Here is a 16745-nt window from a genome sequence, read left to right as displayed (position 1 = left end):
ACGTTCGGAGGGAATGCCCAAGCAGATGCCAACTATCTTATAGATACTACCCATCATTTCATCAATCTTTTGCGAAACCTCGTCGTCGGTAGGTGATTTATCCAAAAGATCACGTAATACTTTAGCATATTCACGCAGCTGCACATGATAATAATAATAATAATTGTTTAAAGTGTTTTCTCATTACATTCACACACTATTTACCTTGCTTTTCAATATGGCATTCATGCGCATGCTCGCCTCACAACTGTAAGTCTCTGGGAAACATTTCTTTGGCATTAAACCATGTTTGGTAATTAAATTAACTAACATATCCCATTGGCCGCCATCGGATGTTGGGTCCTTAATGTCAAATATGGCATATTCAATCTTTAGTTAGTACACTTATATGTATGAATTTATGTATCTCGGTTTACTTACGTTTAATAGGAATGACACCAAGCGCCCATCCACGACCTCATTGCGTTTCGCTGTCTTTACAATATTATTGAGGAAGTAATTGCAACGCTCAATTTTATCCCAATAGAATAGGTAGCCCTGAGAAAATTCAAATTCATCCATATTTAAACTCTTCATAAATGGCAGGCGTATGCAGTTGAGCGCAGCAAAAAGCCAACAACGGCCGGAACTTTTTTGATTAGTAACGGGTTTTCCCTCGCTTTCCACCTGTAAAGAGTAAAGTGGGTTAAATTATTTTGAAAATTTAATGTTTCACTTATAGCATTTTTTTATATGATTACAAATTTAATTGCACTCACCTTATAAGTAAATACATGATTGGTGTTTTCGAGCGATTTGCGCGACAAGCAAACATCAAATGGGTCCACACGCGAGCAGACATTCTGTGCAAGAATGTTCTTCGGTTCGCTGTAAAAGTCCTTACGCCATTTGTCCAACTTCTGTTGCGTGATGGCATTTGGGTTGTTAGCAGTGGAATTGGCTGGAAATAGAGTTGCGGCAGTTGAGTAATATATACGAGGGCCGAATAGTTTGAATTTTTTGCAAGTTAAAACGGGCGGTAAACGTTTAGACAAGCGTTGTCGTTGAATCGAGGAGGTCATTCGTAGCGCAACTATATGGGTCACCGCCCCCCGTCGCCCAGTGTACACGCATACAGTCGGCAACCCATTGGTGCCAAACAGATTATTCATGCATAGCAATGCATTATTTGGAGAATAAAAATAAATCAACAAAAAAAGTATGTAATAATTAGATGTGCGTTTGGCACTGTTGAGTGATAATTATAGAAGATTTGGAAAAGTGAACTTTATTGTATGGATAATTGATTGCGTTTATCGGAAACTAAACATTTACATGCGTGCATATGAATTCAAAAATATGGGCATATCCCAGTAGCGAAAATGGTCACTGGTGACATCACTTACTGTGCATCTTAAACGACATATAGCTGACAATGACACTGGTGACGAATGTCATGCAGGTGTACTCCTATCAAAGACTTAAAACATACAATGTGTCTTGCAGCAGTCACTTATAAAAAGTTCATTACATGACATTGCCATTCGAATGTCATCAATGATCACTGGATGACAAATTCATGCAGAGGACATCAACGACTAAATTACCATTTTTATGAAAGTCATGAACGACTTTCATATAAATGGAGCCCAAAGTCATTGAAGACTTTACATGACCGTAGAGCAAGACACTTAAGTGACTAATGCATGACATTCGCTACGGGGATGTATGTACATATTAACATATATTTTCGTATAAAGGCAGTAGTTTGTGTTTTATGCAATTTACATACATACATACAAATGTGCATAGCTATTTTCTCATTTGCTTTTTTTATTTTCATGCTTGTTTCCACAGGCAGCATGCGAATGAACATATGGTTCAGGCCTTTAAACCACAAGACAAAAGAGTGACACGAATTTTCAAATTTCATAACTCCAAGGTCATTTCGCTTTTGTGATTGTTCAGGTGAATGCAAATCTAATCGTAATTCTGTGCGCAAAGCAGCAAAGTCTGTAGAATTAGCGACAGTGGCGACTTTGGCAACTGAAGAAAATTAAGAAGATTTCCTTTAAAGCAGCGCAAAATGACTTATTGTGTACTTCCATTAGATCAAGTGTGGTTGTTTTTTTGTTTACTTGCATAGATGGATGTATAAAAGGTTATTCCTCAATGGATGTGTACATAGGTTGCGGTCCTGTACGAGTCCGAACTTGTTAAAAATTAGTCAGAATTATTCCGGAAAATAGTAGTGTTGATATTCAGTCTTATCATGAGTTTGATTTTCCCCGAAGCGGTTCCCTTTTCGCTTCCGTTTATTCACTACGGGGCATGAGAAAAAATCCCGTATTTATAGCCCGATTTGGTTCATATTTAGAACCTATATTAACTACATGGAGAGGACTAATGCCAATAAAAAAAATTGCCAGTAGGTGGCGCAAGAGTCGATATATTTGGAAATCAGTATTTTGGTCCGATTTCGTTCATATTTAGAAAGCTTGCTTTAAAAATATTTGTTTTTATAATTAACTTATATCTACTATGGTTCAGAAATAAAAGACACCGATGTTTTGCATTAACGCGTTTAGGAAGACAGCCTATTTCTGTTTCTCAAAGTGTACTTTCACAAAGTCACACTCAGCTATACATTTCTAAAAAAAATATTTTCTTTTTGTTTAAACGTCCGTAGTTTTGCAGTGAAAGGTACATGAATACATACTACATATGTACATACATACATATGTAGGTACATAATGCAAATATTCAAATGTATGAACTAGTGTTGTGCGTAGACACCCGGCAGTAAAAGCTCGCGTCGTGTTTGTCTTAAACCTGATAAGAATAGATGCTTGCCAATATGGAACAGTTTGACTTACTACTTACTAAAAGGGCGTAACTAGAAGGGCAACATCTCAGCAGCACGTACATATTAAAGTTTCCAAAACTTGTAAAGAGTTTTTTATAACAACTTTGTTAGGCATTTATATTTGGATTTGATTTTTGGTTACTCTTTCAGTACCCCATACTCATTTAGGTTTAAGGACGACTTGAAGTTAGGTTGAGTATTGAGAACGAAAGTTCTAAAAAAACATACATATGTGTCTCTGCAATGCTGGGTCTCAACTTAACACAGTGGTTTGCTGTTGGCTGTAATAGATTAAGCATAGTCATCTTAAACTGCAACATTTGCAGAAAGCGCAACGAAAATCAATAAATCCTGCATGTTGTAAACAAATGTGGACATTGTAGAGTTTGCATGAGGTTGTTGGCATGTTGCGATGAGCTAGCTACGCCCCTGGCTGGGGTACATATATACATATGTATGTATACTTCTTAGAAAATAAATACGATATAATTAAGGCGTCAACCGCATTTGTGTAGGTTGTTAAAAAATAAAACGTACACCTAATCTTATCTAAATTGCATTTAATGCTCAGAGATGCAAAAAATTATCACAATAAAAAACGTATAGCTCACGCAAAGCAAGGTGTTAACGTGTTTTTGAATTCTAGATGATTTATTCCATCACATACAAGTATTACGAATCTAGCTTCTTTGCGCAAAAGAATATATACATGCATATGTAGGTACATACCATGATAAAAACATAGCAAGGTAGAACCGTTCTCTCAATTTGTCGGCCATGATTTTTTTTTTGAAGTTTGCCAACATTTTAAAATCATATAAAAGTGAAAATAAAAAATAGAAATTGTTCGAAATTGTTGTTGCTTGAGATTGAAAATGAAAATGTGTGTGTGAGTTTGTGAGTAAATTTAAAAATTAAATTGTTTGGAAACGTCAAGAATTTCAAAAGTGACTCTCAGCGGTTCTACCTTACTATATTTTTATCATGGTACATACATATCGCTAATTTACTTCAATAGTTTCATAATAAAAAAAATACAATTTATTAAGTCAAGTATGCAGAAATGACCGCATTGAAGTAAATGAGCGATATGTGAATGCCTTTACTTTTGCTAAATATTTAATTATTTAAGATTATCGTTAATCTCTTCACGATCCAATGATCGAATTTAAACCGAATTGGAATAGAACCACCTGTGAGGTAACACCTTTCCTTAAAAAAATAGAAATTAATTATAGAAATCGGTTAACGTGGTCCAAAGTTATGCGGTTACATACATAAAAAAAAATATTCAGACGAATTGATAACCTACCTCCTTTTTGTGCTGACTGTCAGCTGAGAGCTTCGAAATTTGAAATTGTAATCAAGGAATATATGTAAGCACATATAAAAGAGTTCTTAGAGGTGCTGATATCGTTCAATATTGGAATCTAGTATTCCCTAAAGTTACTTAAAGCTGGTCCTGCAAATTATCTTTCTGCTGCACATACTAGCGGCCATAGAACGAACTCACTTGGCGAGAACACCAACAAATTGTTGTATTTCAGTGATAAAATCAGGGCGGCCGCTGTGGCTGACTGGTTGGAGGTGCTTACTACCACTCCGTAGGACCTAGGTTCGAAAGTAAGGTGCGTACAATTTCTAGCAGCGATAGCCCCTCGGAAGGGAATTGCAAACCCCTGGTCGTATTTCTGCCATGAAAAAATCATAAAACTAGTTTGGCTTTCGGAGGCGGCGTAAAACTTTAGGTCCCTCCATTTTTGTTACAACATCGAGACGCACACCACAAATTGGGCCAAAGACCTAGCAAAAGGGTATGCGCGAAAAAATTATTATGTATATTGCACAGAACCTGTGCCTTTTTTTATCGTTTTTACGCATTTTGTATTTCATGTGCGCTTAAAAGGTCAAGATGGGGTTTATTTTTTGAAAAAAATCGATTTACTTAATTTCAAAGTAACTCATCGGCTTTGGCTTCAGTAATCGGCCGATTGTTAGATCAAACCCGAAAGTTCGGTTCGGCTTCTTCCGAAAAATCTACCCTCGGTTGGTCTCTACTTATATGTATTTCGAACATATGCTCATGAATAAGTCATTTAAATTAGAACTCAATTCTTTAAGATCTTGAGAATTCTAGAATATTGAGAATCTTATATGATGGCACTAGAAGACATTCTCATCCTACACACTTACATAATTGCAGCAGAATTATTTTTAATTAATTCCGAATTCTTTTCTACCGAAAAATGAAACGTTCTCTTTGCCCTCTACGCACAAACACTAAGGAGAGGGCGATGAGAAGGCAACATTTTTTGTAGAAACGAAGACATCAAGCTACGAAAGTTGATTAAAAAATATAAAAATTGCATAAGCAATAGTTAAAATGTATTCATATTGCAAAACACGAGTAATTAGAAATAAATATGGGCAGTGTTGTTGAATAAATGAATCGCCTACAATTCCAGTTTATATATCGCACACCGGCTTCAAAAGAGTCACAACTCAAAATAATACGTTCAGTCAGAAAATGCGTAAAACTATTTCGTAGCACATGCCAATCATATCGGCAAGGACGACTTTACTTTAGGTTTTTTTTTAAACAAATTATAACAAAAATTTGCTCCAGCTTTTGCTGAAAGGTAAATAAAAGCTCTGTGTACATTTTTAGCGCACAATTTCGAAAATGCCAAATTTTGAGTTGGGTCTCTTTTGAAGACGGTGTGCGATATGTACATATGTATGATTCCTTAACTTTTCGAGTGCAAGTAAATCAAAACTCGGACGGACTGGGACTATATGAGTTTATTTAGCGAAAATAGCCAGCTTATTGCCTGGATTATAATGGAAGTAACGGAACGGAGTGAACTGTCACTTAATTATCTATTGTATGGGCAATGAATTCAAACGATTATAATGCACTTGAACGCAATGTAAAAAGGAAGCATCTAAAATCAATAGATCCTTACGAATTCGCCGCAATTTGTTACGATCCGCCCCGTGCAATATAACCAAGGCATATGTATGTCCTCTTTCAAAATTAATATTCCAAAGTGAGTCTGTTCGTTAAGAAAAAACGCATCACCTTGCAAACAAAAATAAGTCAACAGGCGAGAGAAGATTCGTACCATTGTGCGACATTTATATACCAAACAATAAAACCCAAAATCTCATCGAAAAGGACACTTAAGATTTCTGAACTGCATATATAGTATGTATGTATATATGTTCATACTTATGGATGTAGTATGTACGTATGCGATTGAGATACATTGGAGTAACAGGAGGAAAAGTTGTTTGAGGATCGATAAATATAACATAATAGTATGCATAACTGGTGTGTTTCCATAGCAGTGGATATGACCATATTAGACTACCGATGGTAGATGCATGCAATCTAAAACTAAGAAACAATTATGTACATACATATGTACATATGTAACTATGCAAATTGTGAAAGAAAATATCAACATAAACAAAAAATGCTGTGATTAATTCACTTGCAGCGACAAATTCGCGACGCAATGGCTACCAGTGCCCAGATGTGACCAAGTTGCCGTTTCCACTATCGCTTGAGCTTGGTTTTACATACAAGCATATAAATATACTTATAAATATGACTGCTCAGTGCAACCGTTACAAACCAAAACCAGTTTTTTTAATTTGCACGTCAACACCAGAAAAGCAAAGCAACAGGCAAACAAACGAATAGAGCGAAGTCGGGCAGTAGCGTGCTGCTAAGCCGAGATCGCGCTGCTATAATGGAAGTAGTCACAGCTAAAGCAACAAAAATATACATACATATGTATGCATATATACATATGAAAACAAAAGTGAGTAAACAAAGGGTTTCGAAAATATGAAAGCATTGTGTATACATATTGCTTGGATGTGGTTGCACTCCAGCCGGTTGGATATGAAGTTATGCGCAGTGTGCCAACAAGCGGGGGGTGTGGCTGCTAAGTAAAGAGGCTAGCAGGCAACCAGTTTCCGATGCTTGGCTAGCTGAAAATTGGCTCTTCAATACGAGTTACCAACAACAGCGTCGCACCGCTACTATAGTCCGATGTCGTCGTCAACGTTGTTTGTCAAGTCATCTAAGCAAAGCAGTATAGCGCAGAACCAGAAGAAATTCATAAAAAAAGTAGATACTGCGGAGGAAAAAGAAAGGAAATACGGCGCAGCATTTGACGGAAGATACGTAAACCATATGTATGTATGCAATTCAATTGACGGAGCTTCGGAGAAATTTTACTTTCATTTTCGAACTTTAGTACCTTCCTTTTTTGTACGAGTTTTCGACCATTTTTTAGTTTCGTATAGAGGCGCTATGAACAAGAAATGCGATGTCTTCATTTCTTTCTTCCGTTTAATGTAGTATGTGTATATGATTTCATAATGCATTTAATTAAAAGCACACAATTTTACTTACACATTTTCCTTAAGTTTGGATATATACTAAACTTTTCAACTTGTTTCAAGAATCGTGTTGTAACGGTGAAGTGGTAAATGCTTTTTTTTAACTAATTTTCGGGCTAACACCAAATGGGGACTACAAATTAAATGAACAAAATCACTTTTACTTCCACGATAGGCAATTCAACAACAACGCAAGCTGATCGACCAACAACGACACGACAGCGGGCAAAGATTAGCGAAATATATACACTTTGACAGCGGCGGCTGCGCCAGTGGTGTTAACTCCTAGCTCTTCGCGGGATTTTAAGCATTGCGCCTTTTAATTATACACATCTGGTAGCACAAGATTCCAGTTCTGGTCATGCAGCGTTGCCGTTTTCACTGCGATCGAAGTATTTCACTCATCGTACAGTTTCCTTGCTTTTATCTTTTACAATTTCTTTTATTTCCAATACAATTTCTTCAATTTCTATTGCAATTTATTCAAAATACACTAACCCATTGAACCATGATTCAATAATAGAAAGGTTTTCTCGCTCCCACACATAAAATCGGTTCCTTTACTTTTGCAGAATGTTGCAGAAAGAATTAAAGATAATAGCGTGTACTTTCTAAATAATATAAATTTCTTTACCATTAAACACGCAGTTTTTTTCAAAAAAGGTTATTTCATGAAAAAATAACATATGTTCGTATTTTAGTGGTTTTGGTATAAATATATAAAAAACAATTTCAATTATGTATATCAGCTGAAAGATAAATTGATTGGCCCGTAGTCATAGTCAAAATAAAGTCGACTTTAAAGTTAGTTGCAGCTTTTTGACATAATTTTCAATGGGATATTTGTCAAAAAAGCTGCATCTAACTTTAAAGTCGACTTTATTTTGACTATGACTACGGGCCATTATCTTTATGGTGACGCTTTTTAATCGGTTATGTGGTTCATAAGATATTAATATTAAAAAAAAAATCAAAGAATTTAATTGTAACCTTCTAAAACGTCTTTATATTTTACTTGCGCTAAATGGTTTTGACATGGTTGAAATGAGCGTAAAAAGTGCTATTGATCTGAATTTTTTGTTTTTGCATAGCTGAACGGTCGGTATTCTAGATTTGTTCCAGGCAATGACGAATAACTTAAATTAAAAATCTATTATTTTACGTATTGCCTAGTATTTTCATTAAAACACCAAATATATTGCAAATTCACATATAATTAAAAATACACATCTTACTTCTAATTGTATACTTTGCGCACTTTCTTAGTAGCTTTCTACTACCGTTTTCGCAAAAGGCGATCACATTCTTCCCCTTTCTCCTACTTCAAAAAAAAAGTGTGAATGTGCCGCTATTGTCTAGGCAGAATTGTCTCACGTAAACGCCGGGTAACGTAATATTGACGCTCACAAAAGGGGCGTTCCCATAAAAGCCTCGTAAACTTTACGTTTTACACGGTTTAATACTTTACGAACTTAAGGGAATCCCTAACTATCAGCTGATTGCCAAAAAATTCGAAAATCAACTCACACACATTCTCATTTTCACTCTCAAACAACAACAATTGTGAACAATTTAATTTTTTTATTTTCAATTTTATATTATTTTAAAATGCTTTTTACCCGGAAAAAAGTCCGGACTGCTTCGGGCAGGAAGAAGAAGACACTACGATCCAATATGTTCCAATTTTCGCTCTCTATTACCCATTTTGTTGAGTATGGGAATTATTTCTGAGCTATTTAGTGTACCCGCGGGGTCCCGCGTTCCGTACGGGAAAGAACCTTGTGAAATTTTCCTTGCAGTGTACTTTTGCACGTCTGTTGCAATAGAATGAGCCTGTTGTTGATTGCAAAGGAAATTGTATCGGTGATATGGCAACGTTTTACATGCAAAAACAAATGCTTTCGCGAATTCTTTGTTTCCCATGACATTTTAGACGAATGTCATTAAAGATATTTCGAAAAGTGCGTTTTCCGTACTGCAAACGTGGCTGCCAGCTATACTTAGCTATGAAAAGCCATATTGAGGATAAAAAAGTGCCAAAGTTTGCCAAATAGAAAAATAAAAGTGCCAAATGAGTTGCGATTCTTTTTAGTTCTTCCCATTTAACATTAAAATTAGAAACACATTCCTTGATCAAAATTCCAATGCCAAAGTAAGATAAACCAGTCGTATGCACTATAGAAACTAGAAAATTTTAGTTGAGAAAAGGAAGTACTCGCAAAGGATTTCACAAAAATGTATTGAAATATGACTATTTTTCAAAAGTGCCATTTTTGGCATTTTGTGCCAAATTGCAATATTAAGTGCCATTTGATGTTTAAAAAAAAGGGAAAAAAATGGCAAGGTTTGAGGAAGTTGGCAGCCCTGTCTGCAAAGCATCAACGGATACAAAGGAAAATCGCAAACGTAAACAATTTTTGTGTTAAAATTTTATATTTTATTATTAGTTTTGTAAATACAAAACAGTTCATATTTCAATAAAGAGACGCGTGTTGCAATAGATATTTGCGGTGCAGGGCATGTCTCTACGATTCATCTGTATCGAGGTACGCCAAAGTCTGCGATGTGCCAATGTATTTCTCCAGTTCGATCACAGTCTAACCGAGACGGAATTTCTCAAAATTGTTGTAGACAATGATGCGCTGACCTTCCGTGAATACTCAACAGCTACACGGGTTGTACTTAGCAAATATTTCACCGCAGAGGCGCGCACTATAAGCAACTTGACTGTTGAAGAATGTAATGCCAGCTTTCGATTAACCATTACCATTGATGGTGATCAATTAACTGCAAAGGATGCAGCAAAGCAAGTAAAAAATGAACGACGTGTCGGTGTCACACCCAAGCCAGGTGTCACAGAAGGAAGTTGCATTCAAGTCTTATGCAAAAATTGTAAATGTGAACTTAGCACAACATTTGAATGCCAAAGAGTTAGAGAATTCCCATCTGGTTCGATCGACATCAGTGAATTTTTTTGCCATCATGGTCCCAATTTCGACAAAGTTTTAGTGCCCCTGATTACCGATTTATTTTATGGCTTCCAGTTTGCTGTACTTAATGTGGAGTTGGTGCAGGAACAGGTAAAACTTAAGGATAAACATGTGTACTGTCGACGATGTTTACAGTATCTGGGGGAAACAATGCTTAGTTATAAGGCCGTGAAGTTGTGGACTGACACCCTGCTCTTAAAGCAGCGCTTAGAGGAAGCCGAATCGATCATAACAAATATCTTTGTTGAAACGGAAATCACACCAACTTGCCAGGTTTTATATAAAATCATTGATGACACCCAAGTAAGCGATGCTGTTGGTGAACTTTTACTTCCAGCTATTCAGTTCTGCAAAGTTCTATTAGAAGCCACATTTCCAAACAGGCAACGCAAATATATGCTGTTGCAAGTGCTCGAAAAGAAATTAGAGGTGCTGCGTAACACCAAACCACTCGCTCATGGAAGTCACAACAATAATAATGTATTGCAAGTACAATTGGAGCAATTCAAATGCTTTAAACTACTTTATAGACTACTGGATGAGACGGAAGATGAAGGTGGAGGAGATACCAAAACTGAAGATAAAGACAGTGATGGCAGTAGTGACAATTTACTTTTGAAGACTTGGAAAGAGGATATGTCCATACATGTACTAAAGGTGTCGCCCACATTATTTAGCACACTGTTAGACGAATTGGATGACAATGCGCTATTATTACCCGAATTGTATCGTTATACCCATGACCATTTTCAGCTGAGTTACTTATTTTATAAAGATTAGAGAAAGAGTAATGGAGCGAGGTTAAATGACGATGGACTGGCTTAATTATTTGCTTACAACTCTTTGTTATAGGTTTATTTTGAATGTATACATTTCTACGTATGTGCATACATATATTCACAATTTTCGTGTTTATTTATAACCATACACTTGCAATGCGCTTATTTTTTCTAAGATTGTAATCAACAATTAAATAGTATGATTTGTCTCTCATTTTAAATCGGAGTAGACTCAGATTGGTATACATACTACATACATAAGTTTAATTGCAGCAATAAGTAAATTATCATATACATATGTTTGTAAATGTACGTATTTAGTGTATAATTATGTTTGCAATTTAATTATAATTTGAAATACTAAGTATTGTAGTCAAATAAAATGTGTTCATATCGCTTCGAAATCTTAACATTTACAGAATGTCAATAAAAATTGCTGGACGAAAAGAATTAAACTAGACAAGAAAAGATAATGTGTTTTTTTTTTGGTCCTCGATATTTATGCTTACATTTCCTATTCAGCTTTATCAGCGCCTCTAAGGGTTCGCCAACTCCGTACGTACACGTGTTAATGACATATCTATAGAAATTGTGAAAAAATGTGATTTTCGTTTTTTTAAGTGAAGTAATTTTAATGTGAATATACAGGCATGTATGCAAAGTATTGTTGTAGATCCTTTGAAATAGAGTTTGTAACTCGATTTGAAATCGTAAGATTTGCAGAACATACCTGATAGTTAACTAAAAAAAAATCGCTGTCTAGTAATGAGAATTCCAAATATTATTTTTGTTTTAGATTTGTTAGACGTACTACAAAAACAATTATTTTTATAATATATATACATATTATGTTTTGGTAGAAAGCAGGAGGCGAGAGTGAACATTTCTTAAGGCTTAGAGGCCTCATCTTTGGGATTTTTCATTCACAGTATTTGCTGTTTACGTATGTGCTTTATTAGACGTCTTCTTAAATCAACAAATCATACTGAACTAACTCTTAATAGTAATGTATGGTATGTATCTCAATTTTTATAATAAATTTTAATTAAATCTGTAGAACACTGAGTTCATTTAATTAACGAACTTAATTCAGTTGATTCATGAATTTCAAATTTTTTATTATAATCTACTTTATAACACTTATTACATTTTAGGAGTATTATTTAATTAACAAGTAATTCCTAGCCATCAGCAACCTACTAATCTCACATTTTGTCACTGCCTTCTCCACTTTACTTTGCCATACGTCGCATTTGCTTTGTTTGTTCTGACATTGAAATTTCTGCATTATCGGCCTTATTAATTAATGCATCTAATTTGTCTAAATGTGAGGTCATCTTTTTCTGCATATCTATTTTGGCTTCCCTAATTCGTTCTGTCGGTATAATGGGCTTTATTTCTCCTGNGTAGCACATGCTAATCATATGGGCAAGGGCGACTTTACCTTTTGTTTTTTTTTAACAAATTTTAACAACAATTTTTCTGAAAGGTAAATAAAAGCTCTGTCTACACTTTTAGCGTATAATTTCAAAAATGCCAAATTTTGAGTTGTGACTCTTTTGAAGACGGTGTGCGACTTGTCGGTTGAACTCATAAGGCATCATTCTTCTTCATTACAAAATAATTTTACCAGCAGATCTGATAAATTTAAAGTTTTTTGATTTGAGAAAATTTTAGTAGATTGATGTAAAACATTTTCCTTAAAACTTTCTGTTTCGTTTATATTAGCGGTGCTATGTGTCCAAAAATGGTTTTGGGTGTAATTCTAAAAGTATAGTTTCAAGATTTTTAATTTAATTGTAATCTGTGGGGAAAGTTGGTGAATAATATTTTTAATATGGTGAGACAGTTTCGCCAATCCGCTGTGTGAAATAAAATCTTTTTTGGCAGCAGTAAATTTTTGATAACCACAGATTTATGCTTAATAAAATATTACAATTGATCAATTTAATTTTAATCAATTAAAGCTTTTGAAAAGAAATATTTAAAATATTGTAATACTTCGTAATTTTGTTTTACCGGTGGCTCCATTTTCTAATATTTTATTATTTTTATTCAAAAACTTTTATTGATTATTGTTGCCTTTCCACAATAAGTTTTTCATTAAAAACGGCCTCGAGCTCAATAAAAATTGTTGAATATAATTGTTATAAGGCCATAAAATAATAAAAACAAATTTTATTATTTTTGCTTAAATTTGGGGCTTAGATTTGACGAAAAATAACACACATCAACAATCTTTTGCGTTTGTCAAATTTTCTATGCGTTTGTCAAAAATTTCACCAGCCTCATAAGCTAGTGAAATTTTATTTTTATTTTATTTTGTCACCGATTCACACGCGCACATAGTATTGTTCAAACTTTAACATACCCATACGCCACGTAGAACTATATAAGATGTTAGATATGGCGTATGAGTAACATTATTTCCTGCAGCTAATTAATACCAAAAATTATTGCACATTTTCATTCGAACATTCAAAACATGTTTATGTATGGATTGATTTTGATCGTTAGTAGCTTGATTTTTTGGCAAAGGAACAGGATTTAATACAAATGGGAAAAAATTACAAAATATGTTATTTTTCTAATTTTTCCCTTGTTAAAATTTGAAATTTTTTCATAGAAATTAAAATATCTTGGGAAAATTACCTGATTTGGAAAAATGGTATACAGATGCATAATCTGCAACCCAATATTATGTTTACGTGTTTCGGCGTTTTCTGGTGTCATTTCAAAACTTGAGATTTTCCCTACAGCGTAAGTGTAGTAAATTTCACTACGTAGTACCCTAATATCTGCTAAATATGTGTGCTTAATTTCAAAAAGTTGGGCGCAGCAGGAACTGCAGAAATTGTTACTTAGTTCTCGAAAATATAAAAGCAAAGAAATTTTTAAAACCCCCTAAACAATTAATAGACATAACAGTTATTTCGTAAAAAAAAAAATAAATTTCCAGACTGTCACTTTTAGGTGAAAAACGGTTTTTAATTTTAATAACTCTTCGAAAATATAAAAAAGGAAATCATTAAAACTCTTCAAACAATCAAAGGAATATTATCTGGATAACTAAAGAGAGAGTAGAGTACATATGCTCATAAATATCATACGCGGAAATTAATAAAATACCAATGAGCAAACAAACCGGTTACAACGATGTTTTATTACCGACTTTGTACTACATAAGATTCTCATCTTTAGAAAGTACTAGATATTGCGGGATATTTCTTCGGTGTAAAGTAACCCTGCAAAAATCGTTGGACCATGTAGTCCATTTGTGGTATATTGGAGTACTTACAAAAGTGTTCCTCTGTCATGCTGTAGCGGACCAACTCGTGTCTCTGCGCCAGCTTATTCTTTGTTACCCGATAACTGCTCGTGATTTAACGAAATGTGATTGAAGTTGAGCATTTGAAAGCACATTTGCATGTCTGGCTGTAGCTGAACGTGTAGAGATGCTCGCTGTTAGCTGTGAGCTCCCAGCATGTTCAGGTTCAAATGCCGTCAGAGGAACATGTAATTTTTAATTTTTGTCTTGGTTTTTATTAATTTCGAAAAAGCATATGAGAAGTGAAGAACAAAAGCGTGTACAAACGAAAAAATATAACGATAATGTCATTGGAGTATGTTGGGAGTAGTTTTGTGCTACTCTGATGTAATGCAGAGATGGAGTATATGGTCCTGCCCTAGGACATCGCAATGTTAATTGGACCACATTTTTTATATGAATTGTGGTTAATTTTGGAGTATTCCTTGGTCCTTAGGGAGTACTCTTTACACGTATGCATGGAGTAGTCGCGATTTTTGCAGGGTAGTAGTATTAAAAAACAAATCCTAATCGAATATTTACCTGATATACTAAATTTAGGCTAAACAAAAATTTTAACTACTGATTTTATGCCAAACTAACCTTCCTTCAACAATCTGGCAACATTCCATTTTCGTTATGAGCGCATGATAAAAAGGTAAAAGTGATGATTTAGTAATACCGCGCCTGTGCATCTGCATTTTGGAAAATAACAAAGGACTAGCATCAAGAACGAACTCACGGTGCTAGAAGAGCTCAGGTAATTTCATATCCATCATAAGACAGATGGTGTATGTGTTGACCTATACTGTTTTTGGTCATCGAGCCCATGTAGACAACTCAGGAAAGAACATAACCTAAAAAATAAAATCTTGCTATCCTCGGAAATCAACAGTACCTAATATTATTTTTACATAAGAGTTTACTGTATTTAGATAAAAATGAACGTATATTTATAATAAAAGCTTTTCATTCGATATGTCTAACATTATATATCTTAACAGAACAACAAATCATCTGGGAACAATGGAAGTGCGTATCGGATAAAGAGCTACAATAACAACAACACCTAATAATTGTTTACGAATCGTGAGTATACTGGGATATCGGTAAATCCATCGTTGTCAGATTTTTGTGAAATCTACGAAAATGATATTACTGAGTCCGAATTGCTACGAACCCACGCATTCAAAGTATATGCCGCGTTCGTAGCTATTCGGATTCAGTGATAGCATTTTCGTAGATTTCACGAAAAATTGAACTACGATGGATTCAGTGATAGCCCAAAAAAATTAGAAATGGAAAGTGCTTTATCAATCAAAGAAATGAGGGAAGATCAAATTGCATGGAATCCTTCTGACCACATTAATTGCCTTTGAAAGCGCCATGGAAGCAGGTACTCAGTTGGAGCGATTGGATACGATTTAAGTGTATTATTTTTGTGTCAGCATCTTCGACGTTGCCTGTAATTTGTTGATCTATTTTAATTTATTTTTAACTTGTTCTAAAATTTTAAATATCATAAAAGAAGACGTATGGCATCGCTATGCCCAGATAAAGTGCTACTAATAATTCTGAAAATATGTTTCAAATGTGGCACTTTTGCTGTTTTGAAATTCAGCAACGTTTTTGATTGATCCGCTAATGCGTAAAGAAAAAATTATGAAAATAAAAAACACATTTGGTAACAAAGCTTTTTTTATGTTTACTTTATTATTTTTTATTACATAACGTCTGGCAACACTGTTCCGGATAAAATACTACCAACAACTATACAAGAAAATTTTTGCGGGCGTCAGCTTACTGCACAATCATGCGCGCCTGGTGAATTCGGGGATTTTATCGCCACTGTCTTTGCCGGGCTGGGAGGTACCTTGCTGTGCGATTATGAGCGCCTGGTGAAATCGGGATTTTGCAGCGTTGGCAGACATTTTTCTGGGCCGGCACCCTGCTATGCGATTATGCGCGCCTGGTAGAAATCGGGATTTTGCAGCGTTGGCAGACATTTTTCTGGGCGGCACCTTGCTATGCGATTATGCGCGCCTGGTAGAAATCGGGGATTTTAAAATTTAGTCAAGTCGCAAACAATACGGATATTCCGTTTTTGCGTACATACCTTTAGGCGCTTGGTTTACCAGTCACTACCTTCCTCCGTAAGTAAAATAAAAGCGGGAAGACAATCGATTAGATATATATATCAACTAGATTGCTTTATTGAAATTTTCAAGTTTACATTTCAACATAAAAAAGTCGCATGTTCTATCAGCGTTGCAATATAACATTTCTCCTTCCAAATAAGTAACAATCAATCAACTGATGGAAATTGTAGAAGAGTAAAAATTTCAGTTAAGTACATATGTAAGTATATGTATGATTAAAATTTTAAACGCTAAGTGGAAACGTACTAC

At 34.8% G+C, this 16745-nt stretch overlaps 2 protein-coding genes across 2 annotated transcripts; one reads left to right on the top strand and one right to left on the bottom strand.

The window, feature by feature from the left end:
• Nucleotides 1–3: 3 nt before the first annotated feature.
• On the bottom strand, nucleotides 4–7511 carry LOC108377820 (bleomycin hydrolase-like; the record flags this gene model as incomplete). Its single annotated transcript, XM_017634115.1, has 5 exons — nucleotides 7275–7511; nucleotides 759–940; nucleotides 421–666; nucleotides 205–342; nucleotides 4–138 (listed from the first exon to the last, which is right to left on the bottom strand). Coding segments are annotated over exons 1-5 (705 nt in total), but the record flags the coding sequence as incomplete, so codon positions are not given.
• Nucleotides 7512–9649: 2138 nt separating this feature from the next.
• LOC108377821 (uncharacterized) lies at nucleotides 9650–12426 on the top strand. Its single transcript, XM_017634116.1, has 2 exons — nucleotides 9650–9667; nucleotides 9745–12426. Exon 2 carries the CDS (start codon nucleotides 9781–9783, stop codon nucleotides 11029–11031), a length of 1251 nt encoding a protein of 416 aa, XP_017489605.1. The 5' UTR covers nucleotides 9650–9667; nucleotides 9745–9780; the 3' UTR covers nucleotides 11032–12426.
• The last annotated feature ends 4319 nt before the right edge of the window (nucleotides 12427–16745 follow it).

The sequence above is a fragment of the Rhagoletis zephyria genome, unplaced genomic scaffold, assembly GCF_001687245.7.
Source record: "Rhagoletis zephyria isolate East Lansing unplaced genomic scaffold, Rhagoletis_zephyria_1.1 Rzeph_scaffold_12769, whole genome shotgun sequence".
NCBI classification, from domain to species: domain Eukaryota; kingdom Metazoa; phylum Arthropoda; class Insecta; order Diptera; family Tephritidae; genus Rhagoletis; species Rhagoletis zephyria.
The sequence above is the reverse complement of the archived record's forward strand: the minus strand, read 5'-3'. Positions and strand labels throughout refer to the sequence as shown.

Coding starts and splice junctions, on each gene's coding strand:
- LOC108377821 (XM_017634116.1), top strand. CDS start 9,781: ATGTCTCTACGATTCATCTGTATCGAGGTACGCCAAAGTCTGCGATGT.